The sequence below is a fragment of the Argopecten irradians genome, chromosome 12, assembly GCF_041381155.1.
Source record: "Argopecten irradians isolate NY chromosome 12, Ai_NY, whole genome shotgun sequence".
Lineage (NCBI taxonomy): Eukaryota > Metazoa > Mollusca > Bivalvia > Pectinida > Pectinidae > Argopecten > Argopecten irradians.
Genome location: NC_091145.1, coordinates 26,451,374 through 26,478,496, shown reverse-complemented (window position 1 = coordinate 26,478,496; position 27,123 = coordinate 26,451,374). Strand labels below are relative to the sequence as shown.

Here is a 27,123-nt window from a genome sequence, read left to right as displayed (position 1 = left end):
ACACCAGTACCATGGGCCATTTATAAAATTTGGGTTTTGGTTTCCACCAATGACACCAGTACCACGGACCATTTATACCACTTATTTCACTCAGTGGAAACTTGCTTGTATCGTCCGTTTCCCACTTCTTTACTCATAGAACGTACAATATTCATATGCAACGAAGTTTCAATACTAAGTATCTAGTCTTTAGGCGTCGGTAGTTGAATTCCATTTTAAGGTTAAGATTTTATGCGAATTTCGATCCGATGAACTAGATTTCGAGCATACTGTTAATATAAACGTGAACTCGTATGATATGGGCTTTTCATTTAATATACTATTACTTTAATATAAGGTATAGTCTTTCGGTTATATAACATGACACTACAAAGTAATTTGAGTGAAATATTCATAATAGCATTTGATAAGTGTTTGGTTCCAGAATAAATAAGTCAATAAAATATGAACCTTTTGTGTTATTATGTTTGTCAAAGAGACTGGTTTTAGCTTGATTATTAGTACAGTACCATAACGATGCATGCAGGGAGTATCTTATGAATTTAAGAAAACACACTTTGTGACATTTTGACCTGACCGATATTCATTACCGCGATCTTTTGCCAGTAGCTGAAAATACGAGTAATCCGATGTTAGCATATGCGTGCATAACAAATTATAATTTTAACATTGAAGAAGCACCTCATAACTCCGCACGTGATTATCTTTTATTGTTACGAGATGGACTTCTGTTAATTCTAAAGCGGTTAGAGAAAGGTCATTATTAAAGGTGTTTAAATGTCTAAATATTCACCCGCACGTAATTCGGAGCGAGGGACTGGTCAGAACAATAACGTATACCTACACGCATATTGTTCATCTAAAATGAATCGAAAAGAGTTTATTAAAGTAACAGTGCGAGAGAGCTACGTGATATAACTAAATCTAGATTTCTGTTGTTTTTGTTTTTCTAAGTGATTTGTATTGACCATTCACGGAATGAATCTTACGAAATTGACCGAGATATAATAGATTGTAATTTAAGGTAAATTGGTGGTGAAGTTCATCATTCCATAGCCATCAACAGCAAAAAAAGTCTAAATACTATACGTTATTTTTTGCATATTTAAAATATTGAAATATATTTTTAATGTTTTATTTTTTACGTTGAAAAAACGTTCATAATATAAGGAAATGATATCAATGACTTTTATATATGGTAAACAATTCAATTTTACCACATTGGTATAAAATGTCAAACTATCTTTAATTTAAACAATTGTAAATGTGCAACCGTCATAAACGGGTCACGGTATTATTCATACATTTGCGACCATTTCAAATTAAGAATTAAAATATGACAACATTTTTATCTGATTGATTTAGTAAGTTGTCATAGGATTAGGTGTATGAGCTAGGTGTGCATATGGACACGTCATTTACGTGTAAATTATATCATACTTATTTATAACTATAGTTCAGCTTACGGTCACACATCAGAATAAAACTACTGGCTGAAATGCTAAAACGGGCATGGCAATTTAGTTTGGTCTCAACAAACTTTAAATATAAGAAGTATCCCTTTTATATTTGGAATGAATAACAAATTAATATACACATGTACATTGTATTTTTTTTCACTATCGTATTTTATCAAAACTTTCGTTATATTTATAGAATAGAACCAGACATTCCAGTAGATCCGCGTCCTTAACTTCGTCGTTGAGATCCACCAAACAGATAAAAGTCGAACTAAGGTGAAGTGACTATCTCTGACCGAGTTAATGCCAACCAATGAAAATTCCCTGTAATTTTGATATCAAAGATTCTTAGAATGATCGAAAAGCTTGAAAAGTCACTATGGTTGATTCGTATTCATTGGAGATTCATTTACAGCTTCACATTAAAATACTTAAATGGTTATACACCATGCTGCAGATGGGAATGAAAACATAATTTAATAAAGAAATGTTTTCAACAATGATGATGTTTTGTCCAGTGTTTGGTTTCGAACGATGGTGTTTGAAATGGGAAATACACAGTTATCAGGTATGTTCAAATTATCCAAAAAGTCTACACAAAACATAGGATTATTGCACACTCACCCATCCGATTTATGCGCCGTGACTTATAATTACCTAGTATTGTCCCTTCGAATGCATTGCTTCCACTGATGCAATCCTTTGGTTGATTACAGTAAAAAACATTAGTTTTATAACTGCCCTGCAACGAGAAAACGTGGAAAAAAATTACATATCTTACCAAGTTATGGGATCTATTGTGTAGACAACACTGTATACGTCATGTATATCTTTTACAATGTACCATTTATTTTACCAAACCTCTTGGCCCTTGCATTTCTGTATTAAACACGAATTATCATGTTTCATTCGCTATTTTTTCTAAATGATTATTTATATTATCATTTCTTTCATTAAGCTATGATTATCAAAAATATTTGCAATTATTTTATAGAATTTGAAGTTTGGAAACAAACAAAAAAAGTTTATCGTTGTGATCCGATTTATAAACTTACAGTGTAGTTTTCAAGCATTAAAGTACTGATCTCACTTCATTGTGCTTATTTAGGTACACACATGTTCTTCCAATCCTATAACCTTTCAAGTTCTTTAAATGACCATGCTAAATAATTATTCGAACCGAATTAAAAACACCATCTTCTAATGTTGGCAAATTATATCAATAGAAAAATAGTCATCATCAATTGAAAAAAGTCTTTAAAACGACTATGGTTAATAGAGATTTGAACCGAACTAACAACGCATCTTTTAATGTAAGCAAATTATATCAATAAGTTATTATCGTCATAAATTTGAAAAAAGAGAGAAAATTGTAATGTATAAAATGAAATAAAAAATCATACTGACCGTATGTGTTTATGTGACAATCCTCAATTTAAAATGACTTCCTCATCTATTTGGGTACCGTCCTTACTAGAAGCACATTCCATGACCACATTTCCTCACGTTTACGGGAATATTACCTGATCATGTGACATACGGTATTGACACCGAGTCGGCTGTGTGTGTGTGATAGACAGGTACATGGGACGGTTCCCTCTACACCGGAACATGACCCAAGCGTCACACTCCAGTTCGTGAGATAACCTACCTATTTCAGTTGGAAAATTACACGCTACTTTTCATAACAAAAAAACGTGTTTTTCTCATGTCCATTGACTAACATTGAAATCGTATTTTAATGTATATTACTCATTTGTATGTTACATCATTGGTTCATGTCATTGTCCTGTATCAGGTTCTGTTGTTTGTTCCACAAGGTCATATCGGAGAATATTGATAGGACAGAAACCATTGTGACAGTAAGTATACTAAAACTGGTGTAATGACTGATCCATATGAAGCTACAACTAAAAACAATCAACAATATCTAGTCTTTACCGATGATCAATACCCATATACATATATTTTACTTGATATATCGATACAAAAGAAATACGGTAAATTCGCGATTTCGCTGGGCACTGCGAATAGTTTATCTGCAAAACATTGAGTAATAGTTGAATCATATACTCCACCCCCTCCCCCCCCTTAAAAGAAAATAAAAGGTCGATGAAATAAAAAAACCGTTCTAATTTTCTTGTTTTTACTAAAAATCGCGAAAAATTTGACCGCCACTCGTTCTTACATACGATTTTATGGTAGATAAATATAGTTTAGTCGGCAAGATTTATCATACTTTCACACTTAATTATTCATTCACGTATAAATAAAAAATATATGTGCGTTGTGAAATGGTTTTAGCATATTTGTGTATAATTTAATTTCATATGTTAAACCCATTTCTGTTGGTTAAATCTTTGAGGTTATTTTTCTATAGACCGAAATAATTGTACGTCACGTATTATGACGCAATAAATACGAAACGTTTTCGCGGGGGACTTCAAAAGTGGCGCAGTCATTGGCCAAACTGAATTATTGGATAATATATCAATGCGCCACAACTCAATTTGTTTTATTGTATAAGTTGCTTAAATTACAGAAATTTATGCCGAATTAGTACCTGATTTAGTTATCTGAATTAAATTATAATGCTTAAAGAGACAATTCACTCAGACTAATTCTTTTACATGACCAAGAAACAAAATATGGCATGAATGTACTGTTCTACATTTCTTATGAAACATATAACATAAAATATTGACAAATTCCACGTCATTGTTTAGAATTTTAATTGATACCGTTGTAATTACAAATCGTTGATCAATACGATTAAGCAGGTAGAATATGTACGCTGTATCCATACCCAAGCCAAAGTCACGCACGTTAAACAAATGGACTACATAACCACTGAGGAGGTGATACAATGATTTTTGAGGCAAGATAATTCACCTAATAAGGTAAACACACTACTGTCAGAGCGATTTGAGCAGTTCTAGACAAAAGTTGCATTAATCTACGAGCAAGGGACAGGGTTCGGCAGACAAGATGTTCGACTACAATGTGTAATGGCGGACGGCGAGCGAGTTTGAACATTTCACACGCATTTCACCACCATGGGCTTTTGTGGCATATCACAATAAAACCGACTGATCTAATTTCCACTGGGTTTTTCCGATATATGTACAATTTTTTATGTTCTCTTAGACTGACTTGTCCCTTTAATAATACATAATGCAACATTTACAATAATGTTGATATTGAATGGTTTTCCTTGCGTCGTAGACATTTCTTAGTTTTATTTGAGGTAGATGATTGTCGTCCTTTTGATATTTGCTTTTTTAATAGTTCTGTCCCTCTTAAGAGCAGATAGATTATCAAACTTTGGAGTCTATATCCAACAATGACCTTGAATGATCGGAACGTATCCTCGATACCAGGGGTTACTATCACAGTTTATATATTCACCCCTGGTTACAGTACCTGAACCGTTTAACGTTCCCAGCCTAACGCAAACGCAACGCAAGAAAATCGTCCGTTAGCTAACGCTAACGATTGCTAACGCTAACGATTAACGATTAACGATAAACGATTAACGCAATACCGGCTAACGATTAACGATTAACGCAAAACGATCGGCTATGATAAACCGGAAATACCATTGTTATAATCACGGACACGGCTTGACGGTAAATGAATTACGGATCTTGATGTTTTGAAATACAAACGAAAGTACAGGAAAAACTGGAGTATGTTCGGGATTAAAGTTTCTGTATATCATATAAACATTTGCCTATGAAAACTATATGGACGCGATGAAGTCAAAGACGACAGTACTCGATGCAAAGTTTCCATGGACAAAATAATGGACGTTTACAAAATGAATGACATGTGCAACTGTATGTATGGATAAAGAATGGTATTATTCTAAAGTGTCATATTTACCCGATATTTTAAGAAATAACAAATTGTTACAACATCTCTTTACTGATAATTACACAATGAAGTCAAACACGACTGTACTCGATACGAAGTTTCCACTTCACACGTACGTTTACAAATTACTTGTACAACCGTATGTATTAAGAGGTTACTAGGGTGTGCATTCATAAAAGCTCATTGCTTACAATTGACTAGGCATCGATTTTAGGGTCGTACATGTACATTTACAAATGCACGTACATACGCCACAGCTACTGTAATAAAGATTAAAGATTGAACATTTGAATTCGTGTTTCGCCATTTGCAGTTCTCTCATTTTATAGTTCATGCATATAATAAAGATATAAAGATTGAAAATATTTCACTTCCAGTTGTTTATATTCAAATTAATTCAATTATGCATAATCATTGATGACAACGACGATGAAGATAGTGATGCACATGCATACATGTATGTACACTGAAGATAACTGTAAAATTGTCTACGTATATTTGTAACTGGTGTAAGAAATATAGTTATTTGATCACATTTCACATCAAGCAACTCCTCAATTTACAGTTTAAACAAATTAATTATTCATACAATGTATAAGTGTAAGCTAATTCATTCCAACGTAATCTATAGGAAAGCATATTGCACACATCAAAATTTTGAAATACGACAGTACATATAAATTATGTCCGTGAAATGTACTGTCACAGTGTACATTTTTGTACGGGGCACAGGTAAGTTGGGTATACAGTTAATCTCCCTCCCAAGAAGGTGTTAATTACAGGTGAACTCCGCCCGTGGCCAGCTACAGGGGGTCGACACAAGGTAACACCAGTCGTGACCTATATACCTGTGCAGGTAAAATACCCGTGCGCGTCACGCTGGGAATTGAAAAGATTCCAGGTACAAATAACAACGAACACATGTGAGAAGGTGACTGTCCAGCCTTTATTGATATGAGCTAAACGTATATCCGTGTCTGATTTGACACGCGTACAGTACGTGTGAAGGCTTACAATGTAACGTACAGATACATGTACCCCTGCGCAGTTCGAATTCTCTACACGTGTTCTACATGTAGTTGTAGGTATACTCGTACATTGCAAACATTTACATCATTCATTCCATTTTCATATAGATACAAGTACTAATTAATTGCGTTTGAAAAATATGTACATGTAAATGCCAAATCTCACCTATTCCCCGTGTTCAAACTCGTCATATTAATGATTTTTTTCACGAATTTGTTTACAAATCTCCCGAGTCTTTTTTGCGTTCTTCGTACATTGATAATATTTAACACAACAAGAAGAATATTATGCAGCGTGTCTGTAATAACATTTTTATATTTTTATTATCTATTTAGCTATTTTCTTGTGTAATCTTTCAGTTGTCGTGGATTCTTTCTAAAATAATGCTTTTGACATTAATATTCTGTAAGACAGTTTCGTTAATATTTGAATTGCTTTCGCAGAAATCATAGTAACTACGTTTCTGATAATAATGGTAAAAAAGTGATAATCACATTAAGTTTTGAAATGTCATTTAAATACGAGTATTTCAGAACGTTTTCACAGATAGGAGCGTACGTCATGTATGCGATCTTGTTACTGTACATATTTTTATTTCAACCACATCTAACAAACATAAATACATCCAAAAGAGATATAGAATGCAATACAATACACTTTATTCATATTTTTTTTTATTTCATAGATGTTATGATAATCGCTTCTACACGAAGCGGTAAACGTAATATCATATCCGGATCGTCAAAGCATCTCACCGGCATTTGGTTCTATTTTTAGTGGCTAACGTTAGCGGAAGTGGGTCCTGCTAACGATTAACGCAAACGATTGTAAACGCAACTAACGATTAACGATTGCTAACGCAAACGATAACGATTAACGATAAACGATTGCTAACGCTAACGATTGCTAACGGAAATAACGCAAACGCAAACGAAACGCAAATTTGGGAACGTTAAACGGTTCAGGTACTGTAACGCATTGTACAATTGAAGGCGCTGTATGTTGGTTCTCTGACAAATAGAATAACGGTACACTAGAGTTAGGGTACGTAATTTCGCACAGTACGTAATTTCGCACACCTGACGATTTTTCGCGATCTTCCTTTAAATGTCAGAAAGTTTTGCTCTGTTGTTTATATTGTGACTAAAGGAGGTCTCTCACCGTGATTTTGTCATATTTAGTTAAACTTTTCAGGATAAGTTTGTTTTGAAAAAACGAAATCGGAATAATACGGCCCATCTCAGTAAAGAAATTAATAGAAAATAAACCGCTTGACATAAAATAATTCTGGGTGATAAATAACTGACTCACGTACAAATATGTAGAGAAACTATCCTTTTTTAAGAATATATCGAAACCCGTATGAAAATCCATCAAGTATAAGCGGAAAACGGATATTTTCTGCGGACACCCTATGACTTTCTTGACCTCGTTTACATTGTTTACTATGGGGAGCGGTCATTTTTCGTAACGAAAATGGCGGCGAAATATCACTTTTTCATTTAGAAATATAATTGTGTTTTGATGTCATTTCAAGATTTGAACGGTAATTAATCTTTGTTTATGATGTTGTTGGTCCATGAAATGTTTGAAAATAATTATTTTCTCCAAAAACAAGAAAGTTAGAGGGGTGTGCGAAATTACGTCCCCAAAACCCGTTCAACTACAGGTTAACCTCAAGTTAATAACAGCTCTCGTGCGCAGTGATACGTCTGCGCATATCCGGTTACATACTCGTGTGTTGTGAAGCACTGGTACATCTGCCGATGTAAGTCCAGTCTTTTTGGTTCGGAATGAAAGTATTTGAAATTCATTAAAATCAATGCCAAAATTGTGCGAAATTACGTACCCCCACTCTATTTGACTATATGCCTTTGAAGTTGGGTGTGACTCTCTATAACATTCAAAAGAAATATCTGCAAGCCTGTGATCTTTTGTAGTCAGTGTTTCTGTTATACATATCTAATTACTTTCTGTTACTTCTGCTCTCATGATCTTTATCAGACGAGCGAGATATTTTGTATCCGTTTTGTTTGTTACAATCATGTACATTACATGCAGTTCCTTATGGATTCTAATGCTATCCTACTTCCGTTTCGCCGATATTGAAGATGTTCTCAAGATACGTAGCTCTTCTAGTGGCAATGCGTCCGACGCAATAACTAAACGCCAACAGGGTATCTAAATGATCAATTTTAAAGATGCTCCATGATCCACCGCCGACAAAGCATAATTAGTGTTTGATCATGTATATATATGTCTAATTAACACAAAAATAATATAAAATAATTTATTTCGCATTTGGTGCATGCGCAATCATTACTTCCTTCCATATAGGATATAGTGACACGGATTTTTTTCGGGATGCAATTAATTATTTTCATATTTTTAACTTGAAGTTAAATTTGAAGCTCAAACTTTTCAATGGTGGTAATGGTGTGAAGAAAGTAACTTTTGTAACTGAAGAAAAATACTAAATCGTCTGTTCCTATTTTTAAAAGTGGAAAAAATACCATTTGTCAGCGGTGGAGCATCTTTAACGTCTTAAGCACATGAATAGTCCAAAAATGACAAATATGTTCATAACGTTTTATATATTGTGTATTTAGTGTATTCTACTGGCTAGGAAGATCATTTGGTTGTTGTTAGATCTACACTTTCCTTTTAGGATCTTTGTTCTTTGACAAAGAGAAGCCATATTTGTACAGTTGCCGCTACAGTAGAGTCCAATCTGCCATCTTTACGTTTCCTTAACGAAGACTGGTGGTATATGAACGGTATCAAGGTAAGTTAACGACATGTTTTCTATCAGTTTTTGAGATTACTTCATGATGAGCGAGTTTTGTAATTATAAACTTAATAAAAATTGCATCAAGGAATAATTTACCCCGAACGTCCCTTTTCAAGATACTATTATATGCTATGTAGTGTTTGGTATGGGTGATGTTGATTTTTCACTGTTCTCTTCGATTTCCCGGTATAGTACAAAATGGTTTACATTTGACAACAAATTACTATGAAGCCGTGTCTAGATCTGCATATATTCCATTTGCCTGTTTTTAAAATATTGTTTATATTTTTACAGTTTTGCAGGGTTATCAATGTATTTAATACAAATCGTTTCCATTACATGTAGCTCATGTTCATATTATGAGAAAATCAAAATTCATACACGAACAATAAACAAAAAGATAAGGTTTTGACAGTATTTTAATACATAATGACTACTATTAATAATTATGCAAGCCTAAAATTCTCCTTTTTGTTCCACAAGGGTTTGAAATAGGTATGTCATTCAATTAATACTTAAACATGGTTCAGTGAATGAATATTAGTATTTTTTCTCGCCAAACATTTCATCCTTTAATCAAGATCAAATCATAGAAACCCTCATATTCCAGTTTGTAATAAAAACTTCTAAACACAAAATCACCAGCAAGTATCCCTTTCCCAAAATTCTTCACTGTACAATTATTGAAGTAAAAGTGAAATTCTTTCAATTTGAAAAAAAAAACATTAATTGAGCAGTGTTAAGGGGTGCAGACAATCCCCTTTCAAAATTGGTATTGATATTTAAAATGAATCCATTATGAATTAACATAAAAGCTCTCAATATATATAAAACATGGACGATTGTTGTAAATAAAGAGGCATCTGTCTTCTCAAATTACAAATTCAGGCTTACAAACTTATCTAGAAATTCATAGTACCAAGAAATATGTGATGAATCAAAAGGAATGTAAAAAGAAAAATAATCACAACTAGCTTATTCATTATAGATTACCTTGGTTCATGACCTAAGATATTCCAAAGGGTAGATGACTGACAGTTTATGACACTACACGAATGAAGTACATTTTAACTGATTCATCTGCAATATTTTCAAACTGATATTCACAATATTTCACACTATCTCTTAATGACAAAGAACATGTATTTGATCATTGTGTAAAGATACAAATTTCATTCACATTTATACACATCGAAATGTCAAATTCATTCATCATGATGTACAATATAAGCACTATTCACACTATTTAGTAAAACTTAATGATCAAACTAGCTAAATCGTAATGCCTAATCTTGACAAGCTTAAGTCACCAATTCTCGAAGAAATCACATAAACTCGATCTTCTGTATTGAAATATCAATTTTATAAATATTAATTCAAAATTAAATTAAGATAGTAATGTATTTTTAGCATAAATACTTGTGAAATCAAATTTGTTTTAGTAAAAGATGGACAACTGTTGAATTCTTCTTTCTTCCCGATTGGTATTGAAGAAAAAAGAGCAAATGTGTGAACATGTAAATTGCACATTCAGTACTGACAAATAAAGACCCTTTACAATCGGTATTATACATGGTACTGGTTATTTAGTGAACTGGATTATATTTACATTAGCAATGTGAAGCTGTGAAATGGAATGTCTAGCAGTACAATAATTGAACATTAGTGTTAATATGGACGGTGGTACTTTCATACTCTGACCTCTGACCTCACACACAAGAGCAGATAACTCTGTCTTCGGCACGCTCATTTGCTCTGCTCCAATGATCAGATAACTTCGTCTTTAATAATAAAGAAAAATAGTTTCAAACATATTCAATCTTGACAATGACAATATCTGAAATATGAAAATAATAAAATGATTTAAATATATTGAAAACATTGTAAATCGAAAAAAGACAACCGACAGGGGCTTATAAAAGACCACAACTCAATGAAATTAAAAGAAACCCATGACCATTCCTGTTATTCCAAAAATACGTAAAACATTCTCAATTCACATTCAAAGCATTTACGAGTATGTAAAAACTGACATACCGATTCAAGTCCATACAAACTCCAAATAAACTTTGTCTCACATAGGTATAATTCTATAGAAAACGAAAGTAAGAAAAATTTACTGGCAGGTTTAACATAAGAAACAAGAATGTTATAAGTGGTAGTGGTGTATTGAGGTTTTTGTTGTTGTTGATAGGTATTAGTTTATATGAAAGAGGATATTGTATAATGAATCAATTCTATTTGTGTGTTTTTTCATGAACAGCTAGTCTCATGGAAGAATATTTCCAGTTTTAAGATAAATTATTTCATTAGGTTTTAGGATATATCATTTAACCTCTCATTTTAATTTATGTAATCTTGTAATCAGATCTAATTTCGGAAAAAGATAGAAATTTAACTTTGACTTACATATACACATAAATACGACAAACAATTGTAGAAATAAACAAATACAAAAGTAATGCATAGACCAACAAATTTAAGGACGGAACTAATCAATAAAAGTGACATCAAATAAAAAAAATCATATTTACAAAATAAATTACATTTATATATAATATTTGTATATATAAAGTGTGGGCGGCGTAAATATTTCAGTAGAAATCGACCTCCATAAAGATAAACTTGACATGTATCAGCAGTGAAACTTGATTGGTCAGATTTCATGTTACACATAGGTTTAAGTAAAATTAAATGTATTTCATAAACATTGCGATCTCATTGTCTACATCCTCACTTACATCAGCTTTCAATAATCTATAATGCCAATGATAAATAATATCAATCAATTCTTTAATACAATATAGATTTCCTCCATTAACAAGAGATCCCAGAGGGATCTTGGCGCCCACCTAAGAACGATCTTTGTCTGACAAAGGAAAGAGGGATCTTTTCTCTGCTTTTCAAGCTTTTACTACATATTACCACACATGAAATTTCAAAAAGATCCTTTGACTGCTTTCTGAGATATATAACAGTAACAAACTTCAATTATCAAAATCCTAGATGGCTACCTGTCGGCCATCTTGTTCACCGATCGGTCCTAAAATGCAATATGCACAACTATACCCCTAGAAGAACCTGCACATACAATTTGAGACAGATCCCTTCAGTACATTCTTAGACATAAAGGAAAAAACCTTCAAAAGTCAAAATCCAAGATGGCGTCCTGTCGGCCATCTTGTTCACTGATCGGTACCAAAATGCAATAACCATAACCAGGGACCTAGGGGAACCTGCACATGACATTTGAGACAGATCCCTTCAGTACTTTCTAAGAAATAGTGGTAACAAGCTTCAACTATCAAAATCCAAGATGTCGTTCTGTCGGCCATCTTGTTCACCGATGGGTCTGAAAATGCAATATGCACAACTAGACCCCTAGGGAAACCTGCACATGCAATTTGATACAGATCCCTTGAGTACTTTCTGAGAAATAGTGGTAACTAGCTCTAACTATCAAAATCCAAGATGGCGGCCTGTCGGCCATCTTGTTAATCAATTGGTCCCAAAATGCAATATGCACAACTAGACCCCTAGGGAAATCTGCACATGCAATTTGAGACAGATCCCTTCAGTAATTTCTGAGAAATAACTGTAACAAAGTTCAATTGTCAAAATCCAAGATGGCGGCCTGTCGGCCATCTTGTTCATTGATCGGTCCCAAAATGCAATATGCACAACTAGGCCCCTAGGGGAACTAACATGTGAAATTTGAGAAAGATCCCTTCAGTACATTCTGAGAAATAGCGGTAACAAACTTTTACAATCAAAATCCAAGATGGCTGCCTGGCGGCCATTTTGTTGACCGATTGGTCCCAAAATACATTATGCACAACTAGGGCCCTAGGGGAACCTACATATAAAATTTGAGAAACATCCTTTCAGTACTTTCTGAAAAATAGCGGTAACAAGAATTGTTAACGGACAGAAGGACGGACGACGGACCACGGACAAAAAGCGATTTGAATAGCCCACCATCTGTAGATGGTTGGCTAAAAATCTTAACATGTTTCCTTGAAAATGCAATATGTAATATATTATTTTAAGTATTAGTATATTAATATACTAAATAATAATTTGTAATTCAGTGTAAGAGAGAAATTGACGTTTGAATTTTCTTTAGGATGTTCATGTCATTCAAAACCCAAGAGAATATCAATAATTTGCGTTAAAATAATTGTTTCACTTTAGGTTTCACATAAAACTTTTTAATTTTATATACAATATGTACATGTTTATTCTTCTCTTCCATTGTTCTGTAAGAAATGTAAACTTCGACATTTCATTTATGAGTAAATTATATGTCTTTTGAACAAGCACTTCATTTATATAATTTTATAATTATTTCTGGCATTAAGATTTGGAAATGTATCGTGTTATATGTATATCTTGCACCCTCCGATAACATGCGCTAATTTATGATATATTTTCTACTACTAAAGCACACACATTATTTATTTCTATATTATCTATACAATTAGAACTGTTTACTGTAAAACAACCATTTTTCGAAATGACAAAATAAAATTTTCAGTGTTATTTCACGAGGGTTCGAACGTGAATTCGAGTGTGTCTCGAATAATTGAACGCATGATTGCCAGTACGGACCCTTGATCGCGTATATGTTGAAAATAATGCGAACATGTGAAATACAATATATAATATATATCTATTTTGGTTAGTAGGCTATGTTCTGTAGAAATTATGATCTTTCCAAATTAAGACCATCAACTTCCATTCCCGCACAGAACACGACAATACCCGCAGTTACTTCTTAGTTTCAATTTCTCTGTTTTCTGGTTCCTTGGGACACAAGTCCATTAGACAAACCAATATCTGGTATCAATATCCTACCAGTCGTCTGTGTGAACTATGAGACAATGGGTAACATTTATACACATTAATAAAACACCTGACAGGTGTAGCTAGTTCATCACTTATTTGTCTGATTGAAAAGACAAAAGTCGTGGGGTATGACAAAAATTGAAAATTCTGAGATTTTATAGATGAACTGAATGTTCGATTGTAAAACATTACTATTTTATATAAGATGATAATAACTAGCTCTGGAGGTTTGGTAGCTGTAGTAGACACTCCTCACAAAACTTGAGCTGCCAGATCTTCCCCGCGTAGAGGTCAAAATTCTCCTTGCCCATAAGAGTGACCAACTGAGGCTGGAACACAACGTGAAGGTAATAATCAACACTTAAAACAATATATCGTATCCTACCCAATAAGCGCCCAGGGCGGTTAAAAAATTTGAAAAAATGAAAAGATGCTGATAAGACAAAAATTGCAAATCTATACAGTTTTGTGTAGTTTTGGTCTTAATTTAAGACTGGGCAATTGAAGTTGATGCCTCAAAATGGGTGAGGGGCACTTATAGAGACATGGGCGCTTATTGGGTCAAATACGATATGCATTACAAATAAATAGACATACTGCATAGCGGTTGAATTTCACGCTGGGTTATTTTTGCCATATTCGCGTTTACACTAAAATCCTCAAATTCTAAACACCAGCAAAATATTCAGAAATTCACTGGCATACTACAGAGCAATAATATCATATAAAGTCACAAATCTTAGGAACCAGTATACCGTGAAATTTAACTTCCGTGAATATTCAAAGTACTATACAGTATTTAGTTTCTACACATGGTAAGGCGTGGAATGATTGGCCAATACCTAACAGAAACAAGTGTATCGAAAATATGGAAGTATAAACTATTAGATCAACTGCCTGATATTAGACAATTCTATCAATGCAATCTAATATAAACTTATAGGAACTATCTTTGGAAGTTTTATATTTAACAATTTGTTTAACAAAAGAAATATTTACCTCCACTTCATCATCTTCAATATTACTGAGAATCTGATAAGCCTTGTGAAGGGTATCAAACCCAACTCCCGAAACACAGTCCCTACAGAAACAGAAGAATATCTGTATAAACACTAAGACAATCATATATATCTTCCATTTAACTTTCAAAAATTAGAATGAACTAACAAATTTGTAACTCTTTAACATAATTATAAGTTAATGATGTTTTATTTTGTCAATAATTTCAACATACTTAATTAATTACAAGAATTCCAGGGAAGTGGATGTGTCGCCTGCACAGCATCACAGTTATTTACAGTTGAAAATATTGTTAATAATTTAGGTGAAGTAATCAAGTTCCATAACTCTTGCAAATATTGATGGATTTTGAAAAGTATCAAACCCATCTAAGATCTCATTGATATAAAGCAATATACCAAATTTGGTTGAAATCGGACAATAAATACTAAAGTTTTCAAGCGGAAGCCATGTTTCGACTATTTTAAGGTCCTGTAACTCTTGCAAATATTGACAGATTTTGACCAGTATGGAATTCATCTAAGATCTCATTAATATAAAGCAACATACCAAGTTTGGTTGTAATCGGACAATAAATATTTAAGTTATCGAGCGGAAACCATGGATTTTTCTTTTTGATGATTTTAAAGTCCCGTAACTCTTGAAAATATTGACGAAGTTTGACCATTATCGAACTCATCCGATAACTTATTGATATAAAACAATTTATAAAATTTGGTTGAAATTGGATAATAAATATTTAAGTTATCGAGCGGAAACTATGGATTTTCCTGTTTTGACGATTTTAAAGTCCCGTAACTCTTGCAAATATTGACGGATTTATACCATTATCGAACTCATCTGAGATCACATTGATATAAAGCTATATACCAAATTTGGTTGAAATCGGACAATAAATACTTCAGTTATTGCACGGAAACCGTTTCCCGGACGCCGACGACGACACCGACGACGCTGACATAGTGATACCTAAGTGTCGCCCTTGCATTGCAGGCGACACAAAAAGCACTTCATGCCATACTTAAACATAATAACAACAAACTAAAACACTTCAAACTATTCTTTAAGCAGCCTTAATTACAAAAAAACTGATTTCTTTTACCATATATAAATTCCTACGTGTACATACTTGTGTAAATGTTGTATGCGTTGACTCAGTCGATTGGCACTACATAAAGTTTCTACACCTGTAAACAAACACATGAGTAATAACAATTATAAACTATTCAAATAATTCTAAATACATATTTAAGTAAAATGTTTTCAATTAATACTGGTCTAGATATCACTCCATTTGCTGAACAAAAATGTGATTCTATTTTCCTTCTTATCTACAATGTACTTCTACATGACCTGCTAAGTTATTACAAATCTTTAAAATACATCCAAAGGTAATTGATAATATATTCTACACGATTCGACAATACATGTATTTCGATTGGTTAATGACTGGTCGAAAATGAGTTTATATTTGAATATTTACATTTTTCCACAGCGACTCCCATTACTCTAATGATAATCGTGATCTGCATTATGAGCCAATAAATGCAGCCTAGACTTGGTGTGGTAATATCTACATAAATGGATGTGAGTATTGTTTACTAATACCATGTTAAGTCCGCACAGGAAAATTGACATTGTAGTTGAATGAACCAGTTTGGTTATGAAACTTATAAAAAATCTTTAAAATGTCTGCATTATTTAAAATAAACTGAATAACTATTGAAAAAACATTGAAATTTTGTTATCTTTTCAATTTTTTATAGGGACTATTTTTTTATCATATTGAACTTGGCTGTTGAGGTTAAATGGCTGAAGCGGGAAATGTTCACTTGCATTTAAATTATCATTTACTTTGAACTAGGAAATAAAATGTAAATATAAAAATTAAAGGATTGTTAGATTGCATTTATCGCAGATATAAATGCAATCTGGGTGGCAGATAAATATTCATACCGCCCTAACGGGCGCTATTTTATTTATCTACCACCCAGATTGCATTTATATTTCCAATAAATGCAATCTAACAATCCTTTAATTGTTAAATATTGTAATCTGTCATTATTACTTTGAATGAATACTATTTTATTGAATGCAGTCTGCACATAATGAGGATGATTATAATTCTATTAATGAAGAGTAATCTACGTTTTGATTGGATGATAATAGTATGATGCATGTAAGCTTTGTTTTAATAGGAAGATAAAGTCTGGCATGTAATCTGTATTTTGATTGGACAATAACTGACTTGGCAGTGAGGCAGATCTGTGGATATCTGGACTAGGGATTGGTGAGAGTGTTTTTTCTCCATCCTCCTCCAACGTTTTACTGGTAGATGAATCCTCATCATCAGACTTATCATCCTCCTTGTTCAGTTTTAGTGTCGTGTCAAGTAGAGAAATAAAATTGTTCATTTCCTTATTCTCCCTGTTGAAAAAAATAAAAATTGTTCTAATTATTATTATTCTTCTTCTAATTTTCATCACTTGTCTTGCATTATAAAATTTTCAAACTGTATAATTTTTCATATGAAATACTTAAATTGTTATCAAAGACTGAATTCTATTACCTGGTATCATTCTATTTTAACACAAAACTCTGAACTCAATATGGAACCTTTGTGGCAATATGTATTAAAACCCAGTAGAATATGTCACAAAAATGATTGCATTCAGATCAGCAAACAGCTTTTAAATCTTGTTTCTGGTATAGCATTATAAATTAATCAAGATGCATGCAAATCATGCATAAAAATAGTACAACAGAAAATATAGATTATCATATCTCAAACCGCAGTAAACCGTGGCTTATAATTTCATCAAAAGTCTAGCAATATCACAACCACAAATTCACTCTGTACAAAATACAGCAAATGAAAAACAAACATAACACAATGATACACAGCAATGAATGTTCCACTGATAACTTGTACAGAAATCTTCATATTTGATCATTTTAAAGGCCTGCCATTTTTAAATTTAGGATTATCAAAATACAGCAACAATTTCTTTGGTGGAATGGATATTTATTCATGCCCAAATACATATTAAAAAGCCTTTACCGTATATCCAATCTTTTTCAATTTGCAAATATTTATTAGAAATATAAACATATAAAATCTATAATATAACCTATATTTTCTTTGATATTTACGCATTAGAAACTAAAATATATGTGGTCATATCAAATGAGCAGTTATTTAGCCAGCTTTAAGATTAATCTGCTATCAAAGCATTGAGGTATACCCTAGCTAAGCCAGGTAAAACACTGTTAAATAAAAACCATCACCGATTAAGTGAGACGGATAAATTAAATGCTGTACGATAACTTTCTCTTATACAGTACCCATCATTGTCAAATGTGCTCGACAGGTCGAACCCATCATCATATGTTGACCAGCTACACAAACAAAACAAATATCAAGTTGTTTAGGATACTAAAGGGACCTAACAACAGACAGTTTACTGGATTTTTGTAAAGCAATTCAGAATAATATCCAAGAAACAGTATGTTTTAGTTGCCTGGTATATACAGGGTTACATAGAAATGTATACAGTGGGGCCTAGATTCCTGGTTTATACATATATCAAGAATATACAGGTTTACCGGTACATAAATATGTATACAGTGGGGCCTAGTTGTCTGGTTTACACAGGTGTCCAGATTATACAGGTTTACATAGAAATGTATACAGTAAAGGGCCTAGTTTTTCTGGTTCATACATGAATATTCAGGGTTACTAGTGGGCCTACAGGTTTCTTTTGAGGTGTTAGTGAATTATCTTTAATAAGTAAACAGACACATTTACGTCTCCGTACAATGTGTGTTGTACCACTTGGGTCATTAGATTTTTTAATTGAAAGCACAGTAGTACACCTTAATATATTTATTACACTCATAAATAAACATAAAATACCTGAGTTTTTCCTTATCTCTCTTGAAATCCTCATTTTCTTTAATTATTTCTTCCTCAGAACTTGAACTGTCTTCTTGTATAGACGGTTGACGGATTTTAGGTTTTGATTTAGTTCTGACTGGTTCATGCTACAAAGCAAACATATATATACAGTATCATAATGCTATCTAAATATCATTTTATATTTATAGTCCATTGTGTAAAGTGTGTCTATCAATAAACAAGAGATCCCAGAGGGATCTTGGCGCCCACCAAAGAAAGATCTATGTCTGACAATGGAAAGAGGGATCTTTTCCCTGCTTTTCAAACTTTTTCAAACACATGACATATAAAATTTGAGACAGATCGCTATAGTACTTTCTAAGAAATAGTGGTAACAAACTTCAACAATGAAATCTAAGATGGCGGCCGGTTGGCCATCTTGTTTACCGATCAGTCCGGAAAGGCATTATGCATCAGTCCTTAAAGGTACTATGCACAACTAGGGTACAAGGCGAACCTACACATAAAATTTGAGAAAGATCCCTTCAGTACTTTCTGAGAAATAGCGGTAACAAACTTTAACAATCAAAATCCAATATGGCCGTCGGTTGGCCATCTTGTTTACCGATAGGTCCCAATTAACAATATGCACAACTAGGGTCCTTGGGGAACCTTCATATGAAATTTGTAAACAATACCTTCAGTACTTTTTGAGAAATAGCGGTAACAAACTTTAACTATCAAAATCCAAGCCATCTTGTTGACCGATCGGTTCCAAAATGCAATATGCACAACTAGGGCCCAAGGGAAACCTATATATGAAATTTGAGAAAGATCCCTTCAGTACTTTTTGAGTAATAGCGGTAACAAACTTTAACTGTCAAAATCCAAGATGGCCACCTGTCGGCCATCTTGTTCACCGATCGGTCCCAAAATGTAATATGCACAACTAGGGTCCTAGGGGAACCTGTATATGAAATTTGAGAAAGATCCATTCAGCACTTTTTGAGAAATAGCGGTAACAAACTTTAACTATCAAAATCCAAGATGGCCACCTGTCGGCCATCTTGTTGACCGATCGGTCCCAAAATGCATTATGCACAACAAGGGTCCTAGGGGAACCTACATATGAAATTTGAGAAAGATCCCTTCAGTACTTTCTGAGAAATAGCGGTAACAAACTTTAACTATCAAAATCCAAGATGGCCGCCTGTCGGCCATCTTGTTGACTGATCGGTCCCAAAATGCAATATGCACAACTAGGGCCCTAGGGGAACCTATATATGAAATTTGAGAAAGATCCCTTCAGCACTTTTTGAGAAATAGCGGTAACAAACTTTAACTATCAAAATCCAAGATGGCCGCCTGTCGGCCATCTTGTTGACCGATCGGTCCCAAAATGCAATTTGCACAACTAGAGTCCTAGGGGAACCTACATATGAAATTTGAGAAAGATCCCTTCAGCACTTTCTGAGAATTAGCGGTAACAAGAATTGTTAACGGACGGACGGACAGACGGACGGAAGGACGGAAGGACGGAAGGACGGACGGACGACGGACCATGGACGAAAGGCGATTTGAATAGCCTACCATCTGATGATGGTGGGCTAAAAAAGAATTGTCTATTATAATAGTAGATAAAGCATCCCGGATTTCCAGATATATTCCATAATAATTGTAAAATATTTTAAGAAATTAATATGTTGCAACGAGTGAATTTAAACAGTATTTTATTCATCTTTGGGTATACATGTATTAAAACATTTAAATACAGTGGACCCGCGATAATCCGGACGCCGGTAGTCCGGAAAACTCACAATCCGAAGGGAAATGTCAGGGAACGGATTTCCGTAACGTTATTTATACTCACTAGTCCGGAAATTCGTATTCCGAATCCGGAACTCCATTTTGGGAACGGAATGCCATTTTCGTTAATAAATTCCCGCAATAATCCGGACAATTTGTTGTCGCCACGTGCCGAGAAAATCCAAGGCCAGCTACAGTCATGTGTACAATACACACAATCACTTGACACTGAGTGTGTTGTCATAACGACGGCTGCCAGATTATAGCCACGGGCGTTTACCTGAACACCTTTCACACGGGTACATGCAGTCATGTAACGGTTCATTGGTTTTCTATAGGAGATCAAACTTCAGTGTTGTTATTGAGATACGCAATATATGTTTAGCCACACGCTTTTAAACATGCAGTTTGAGCTTGGGTACGGGTACGTATGCTGTAGATACCTTACTTGTTTCGCATGCAGAATATATCGCTATGAGTATCGGATACAATAAAGTGAGATAATACTCACAAAATTAATACAAATTTTAAATGTATGTGAATCTATTCGAATTCATCGCCTATGGTATAAGATATAAAGGCTACGGCATATGCCATTTACACGTGTGTGACATTGTGCACGAAGTTAGACGTGAACGGGCGCGTGGTTGTTACAAACGTCTGTAAGTCAGAAAGCAAAGACTTGTAGAAATGGTCATTAAAAACACACACTATACTAAATAACAATTATATGAGTTCATAAAATGTTCACAACTATTTGTTATCATAGTTTTTTTATGCCAAGAACGTAGATGATATTGATCCTTTGTTAGGCAATTTGCCGTACGATAGATCAAGAGTGGGATACGTAGCTATATGCATACATAGTACACAATTAACAATGGCTTTAGGTTTCGTATTTTGAAGAAGAAATACGTTTATTCAATATTTTTAACGTAATGATATAAAAATACCTATAAATCATAACAAACGAAGTATTAATTATGATACACGTATAGTACATAAAAGCCTATCATCGATTACAAGGTCAAGGGGAGTAACTCGTACGTGCCAATTTAATTGACTAAGAACACGGAATTCGGCAGTTCGGAAAACTCGTAATCCGGACGGTTTAGGCTAGGAACGAAGGTGTCCGGATTATCGAGGGTCCACGGTATTTGGGATCGGAAAACAAGTTAAAAGCCTTATCAATTCCTTTCTCAAAAAGATTTATATTACGAGGTAATAAGGTAAATTTATGTTTTTTATGATTGGTTTTGGTGACATAGCCTTCTTCATAAATGTTATTCTTTTTTTTTATTCTGACATACTCCACCTTAGTAAATTTTTTATTTATCATCATACGCTCTGACCTACCTCACTTCTCTCAGCTTTTGTCACCCTCTGAGATTCTGGTCGTTTTAACTTGACATTACGTGCTGACTGAGGCCGCTCCATAGCTGTCAACATAAAATTAAAACATGCAGTAAAACCTTCACTTTAACAAAACATACAAATGAATGAAACATAAGAGAAATCCCGATGAAGTTACATCCACTAAGTAAATAGTATACTCACAAGATGAAGCATTGTTTCTACGTCTCTGTCTGGCCGACAAGTTTGGTAGACTCTGTAAAACATGCTCAAAGTTTATAATTTGGTCATTTTAAATTGAAGAAGAAAATTGACTGAAAATTGATCCCATGTATTAGAGAGTACCTTCGTGACACAATAGGCCACAGGTCAGTCTAATTACCATAGGCATTTGGCTGCATTAAACATGATGTAATGCCTTATCTTGCTATACCTTCAACATTGTTGGATTAACAATAGAAATGAGTTGCATAAAAACACAAAATTGTACAATATACATAGGAAATAAAAAAAAAAATACATAGTAAAAATTCAAAAGTTCCTTGAGAAGGTACATGTAAAATGTATATATATGAAAACTGAAAAAAACATTGAGACTTTGTTTCCTGCAGATGCCTGTGAAAAGGAAAGGTCTTGCTACAAAATCTCGAGTTGTTTTCTTTTTTCATAAACATATATATATATTATTGTGATATATACATATTGTGATGATTTATTGATAACAGAGTAATTCAGATTCCATCTCAATGACAAATAAGATAATGATACATGTTCCAAACAAAACATCTTCAGCAAAAATACATGCTGAGCTTAAAGATATTGCATTAACTTCTAATAAGCACACTTGCGCTCTTCAAATGACACGACAAAATCTGTACTACATCCCAAAAACCACCTACCCTTGGAGTTTCTGCGTCCCAGGAGGCATCTTCGCGAGAACTAGATGTACTGGAGGATTTTGATTCTGTAGCTGAATGTTTATCCTGGCCAGGGAGCTCACGTCGCTGGGGAAGTCCTTCAGATTCTTCTACCTTAGGGGGCGGGGGCAGTGGGCGCGGCTTATCCACTGGTTTAGGCTGAAACAATTAAAACATTCAATTAAAATCAGATTATAGGATACTTTTTGGTAAACATTTTCATCTGTCATGAGAAAAGAGGTTTTATATCATAAACACAGATAAACTATTGGAACTATTATTAATATGGATTGTTTAAACCTTGTGTCAACTGCTGTCAAAGGGACACTTAATATGTATCATCAATTATAACTTTCCATGAATTATCTATTCGTTTCATTTTGCTTACATGGTCATGAGAAATAAATATCTGAAATTAAGTTTTGAGACATTGTTTTAAAGAATGCAACAGAAAGAATCTTTAAAACTTAAATTTCAACCACACAGACTTTTTGTTTCCATTCCTTTAAGGATAGAAAGTTAGACAAAGATGGACTTTGGCCTGACAGTGGAACAAGAAGAGGAGAGAAGTAACCTATCACAAAAGCACAAAAACAACCAAGATATTGCAGGAAAAAAGATACAAATGAAAGCATCCTGTAAAAGCAACCATCACGTTTTGGTCACCTGTCACTCATACTATGCCAAATTCTAGTTTGCCTTTCCACAATCTAGCACCAGAATAGATTTCTAAGAAGACATTTGGTTTCTTTCTAATGATTATCAAAAATGCCAATTAAAACTTCTAATGATTATCAAAAATGCCAGTTAAAACAAGTTCTAAAATTGTAGCAATCTGAAAATAGTTTTAAAGCAAACTTTTGTAGAATTTGTAGTTACGTTTTTCTACTCACTAGTAAATATTAAGATATGAATATCAGGATGGGACATATATCTGAACTGAAAAAGCTATATTTTTTTAGCTGTAGTCATACGGGAAAAAGTGCTCTGAGGACAAGATCATCAAAGAATTTTTTTTATCAAATAAACGTTGACAAATTAAACAAGCATCATCTATTGCAGAAAAGTTGCTGGAAACAGAGATTCGATTCTGAGCACTCAACAAAATGTTTACACATTTCATAAGCATGCATACAGTTCTAGAAAATGTGAATTTTCAGCAGTAACTGAACCAAAAAAATCCATCACAATGTCATATACATGGTTTGCCAGACAAAATTAATCAATCATGAAAAATATTAAAAAATAATTAAAACTATGAAAATTTTGTGTATTTTGTTCATAGATCAGCAAAGCACATCAAAATAGACTCAGCCATCCTAGCAGATCTAGTACCAATCACAAAATTGAATTTCACAGCAATATATCACACAGCCTTGCTTTTACAAAATACAATGTAAGGTAACAATGCCATTATTGTATCAGAATTAACATTTTATGATACGAAAAATGAATTCAAATTTATGTTATTGAACTTATTGATGATTGGCTTTCTTTAGACCTTATCTGACAGTTTTCAGCTGTTTTCACGTCTATTAAACATTCTTACCTGACCATACTTAACATATGTGTGCCGCATCTCGGGCACCGTGTGAAATCCAACCTTTACACATATAATTATATTATATCTGTTATATGGGAATCAGTCCCAGAAAAATGATGGTATGACAAAAAGAACATAGAACATACAAAACGGGGAAGGAATAACATGATGTATTAAACAGTTAGCAATGGTGATGAAAAAAGGATTAAAATTCATCTTAGTTAATAAATTAATATACTTTTTCAAAATTGTCTTTCTATCCTTTTATTAGTAATAAATTTGCTTACTGATGAATTATTTATAAGGAACTCTCAAACAAAACATGGAATAGCCAAACCAACAAGTTTTAGTTTGACAGAAGTGGTGAAGGCTTGACTATTAGATGGTCAAGACTAGACACGTCACAATAGAATTCTCAATTCTAATAATCACACTCACACAGAGAGAAGACTGAATTCAGTAGTAGTCCAGATCAGGACCACATTAAGTATGATTTAGAGTTACTAGTTGTGTGTTGTTACTTACAGATCGCTCGCGTGCCGAGCTACGCGGCTCAGACTCGGAGGCTGCATGCTGTTAAACCCAAAGGGATAAACCAACAATGTTGACAAAATAGCCTGTAATTCACTGTTTTTGTTTGAAATTATTGTAAGTCACTTTTTTATTTTAAACTTGGATTCTACTTTAAATTTGCAATAACTCACAATGATATTTATGAAGCATATAATTCGAAACAAATATCTAATTAGATGTGGAATTGCCATATCAACTTCCCTGTTTGTGTACACTGTGTATTCTGTACATGTATGTCTATCATTAAAAATTATTGTATAAACTCATTCACCCCTGAAATTGTATAATGGACAGGTCTAGTCTTTGATATAGAAAAGTCCAAATATGTCTTCAAGGATGATCAAGTTATTTATTACCCTAAAAGGTTAGGATCACTTACATTTTTAAAAATAGACTTTTTGTGGTTAGAGCTTGCTGTAGAGTCTGCCTTTGGTTTGTCATCGTCAGTGCGGCTATTTTTCTTGGAAATCCAGCTTTCTTTCTTCTTCCTTGGGCTAGATGAGTTATTCTTTTTAGGGGAGGAGGGCTTCTGTATATGGGAGGGATAGACAAATGTATAAAGTTAGTCTCCTCTGCTATATATGTTGTAGTTATATAGAGTAAATCAACATGATATTCAGCTGAAAAACAAACCATTTAAGATTTTCATTGCATGTAAACAATGCAAGAAATCTCATAATGAATTGTAAAATTATAATTATGATGCTTTATTTTTTTAATGGTTCTGATTTTAAATGATATAAAATTTATTTTCTAATGATTCTGATTTGAAATGATATAAGCTTTAATGGTTTTTTTTCATACTGTAAAGTAATTATTCATCATTATTTTATTAATTTTCCAGTCCATCTTGTCTCATCAAAACATGTTTTCTGAATCTATTCAACATCAGTTGCTATGTATGACAAGTTAAACCAGAGAGTAACACATTAATTTTATGATGATTGTTTCAATGACCTCTCAATATATAAAGCGGGATCCAGAGCCCTTATATTTCTGCCCTATTAATTTGTTAGCAGTTAATTAAAGAAAACTAAATAAAAGGTATAACACAAATAAGATTGAATTAAGGATATCAAATAAAAATTCACCTCTTTATCCTTCACAGTTTTAGCTTTAATAGTGTCATCATCGGAGTCTGATGAGGATTCAAGTTTCTTTTCAGCGTGAGCCACTGCCTTGCCTTCAGCTATTGGGGGCAGGTCCTGTTTGGCACCGTCGGACGGTTTTCTGGCATGAGTTGATTTTCGAATGACTACTGGAACTGGTTGTGGTTCTGCTGGAGGTGGCTCCCGATCACTATTGGCATTAACATGGAACACACTGACCTTCTCTTTCCCTCCGTCAACAACATCTGGAGCCGGTTGAGCAGGTGGAGCAGGTGGAGCAGGTGGACCAGGCGGTGGACGTGGAGGGTGATGTGATCGATCGCTGGCAGTGGACCGTGACGAGGTTGGACGGGCTCTAGCAGCACTGGTTGGTCTCCCAGCACTACTTGGTCGACTGTAAAAACATCGAAAAAATCCCCAATTAGCTAAATATAGCATTTATTCAAATCAACAATTCCATCAACACACACTCATTAAATCAATATTTACTTTACAATTTATACTGATAATTTCACAATAATTGGAATTTGTTAAAAAGTTTATGACACAGGATTTTTTCCCTTTTTCTTTCAGTGATCACAAAATTTCTATAAGATATCTGGAGCATATATCTTGATCAGAAGTTCATTTCATAATCTCAAAAAACATTCAATTTTTTTAAAATATCAAAAAGTAAATGTAAAAAAATGCAAAAAAAAATATTTTGCCGATTAGAATCATATACTGAAATTAGAAGATATATCATGGTCACAGTGCTCATTAAAATATAGGTGATATAACACAATGTCAATGGAAAGTGTCTCTTTAAATCAAAATAATATCAATTTTGCAGTATCATATTAATTGAATTGTTTTATAGAGGTGGAGTACTTGCTATAGAGACAAGGGTAGTTGACTTTG

At 33.6% G+C, this 27,123-nt stretch overlaps 2 protein-coding genes across 6 annotated transcripts in view; both read right to left on the bottom strand.

Moving 5' to 3' along the window:
* The window catches only part of LOC138336687 (prestin-like), an 87,553-nt gene extending 84,495 nt beyond the window's left edge, over positions 1-3,058 (bottom strand). Inside the window, exons 1-2 of one of the 2 annotated variants that reach the window (XM_069286229.1) lie at positions 2,868-3,058; positions 2,085-2,202 (exon numbers count right to left, since the gene is read on the bottom strand). The gene's annotated coding sequence lies outside the window, so the exon portion shown is untranslated. The remainder of the gene's footprint in view (positions 1-2,084; positions 2,203-2,867) is intronic. The other variant, XM_069286230.1, reaches the window with a different exon arrangement.
* Positions 3,059-9,557: 6,499 nt separating this feature from the next.
* Positions 9,558-27,123, bottom strand: part of LOC138336683 (serine/threonine-protein kinase Nek4-like) — a 34,140-nt gene continuing 16,574 nt past the window's right edge. Inside the window, exons 7-19 of one of the 4 annotated variants that reach the window (XM_069286222.1) lie at positions 26,206-26,617; positions 25,494-25,643; positions 25,067-25,114; positions 24,548-24,601; positions 22,981-23,157; positions 22,286-22,337; positions 22,085-22,167; positions 18,941-19,068; positions 18,370-18,423; positions 17,273-17,451; positions 16,154-16,211; positions 15,004-15,085; positions 9,558-14,333 (exon numbers count right to left, since the gene is read on the bottom strand). In XM_069286222.1, coding sequence (XP_069142323.1) covers positions 14,220-14,333; positions 15,004-15,085; positions 16,154-16,211; positions 17,273-17,451; positions 18,370-18,423; positions 18,941-19,068; positions 22,085-22,167; positions 22,286-22,337; positions 22,981-23,157; positions 24,548-24,601; positions 25,067-25,114; positions 25,494-25,643; positions 26,206-26,617 — 1,591 coding nt within the window. In that variant the 3' untranslated portion in view covers positions 9,558-14,219. The remainder of the gene's footprint in view (positions 14,334-15,003; positions 15,086-16,153; positions 16,212-17,272; positions 17,452-18,369; positions 18,424-18,940; positions 19,069-22,084; positions 22,168-22,285; positions 22,338-22,980; positions 23,158-24,547; positions 24,602-25,066; positions 25,115-25,493; positions 25,644-26,205; positions 26,618-27,123) is intronic. The other 3 variants (XM_069286224.1, XM_069286223.1, XM_069286225.1) reach the window with 3 other exon arrangements.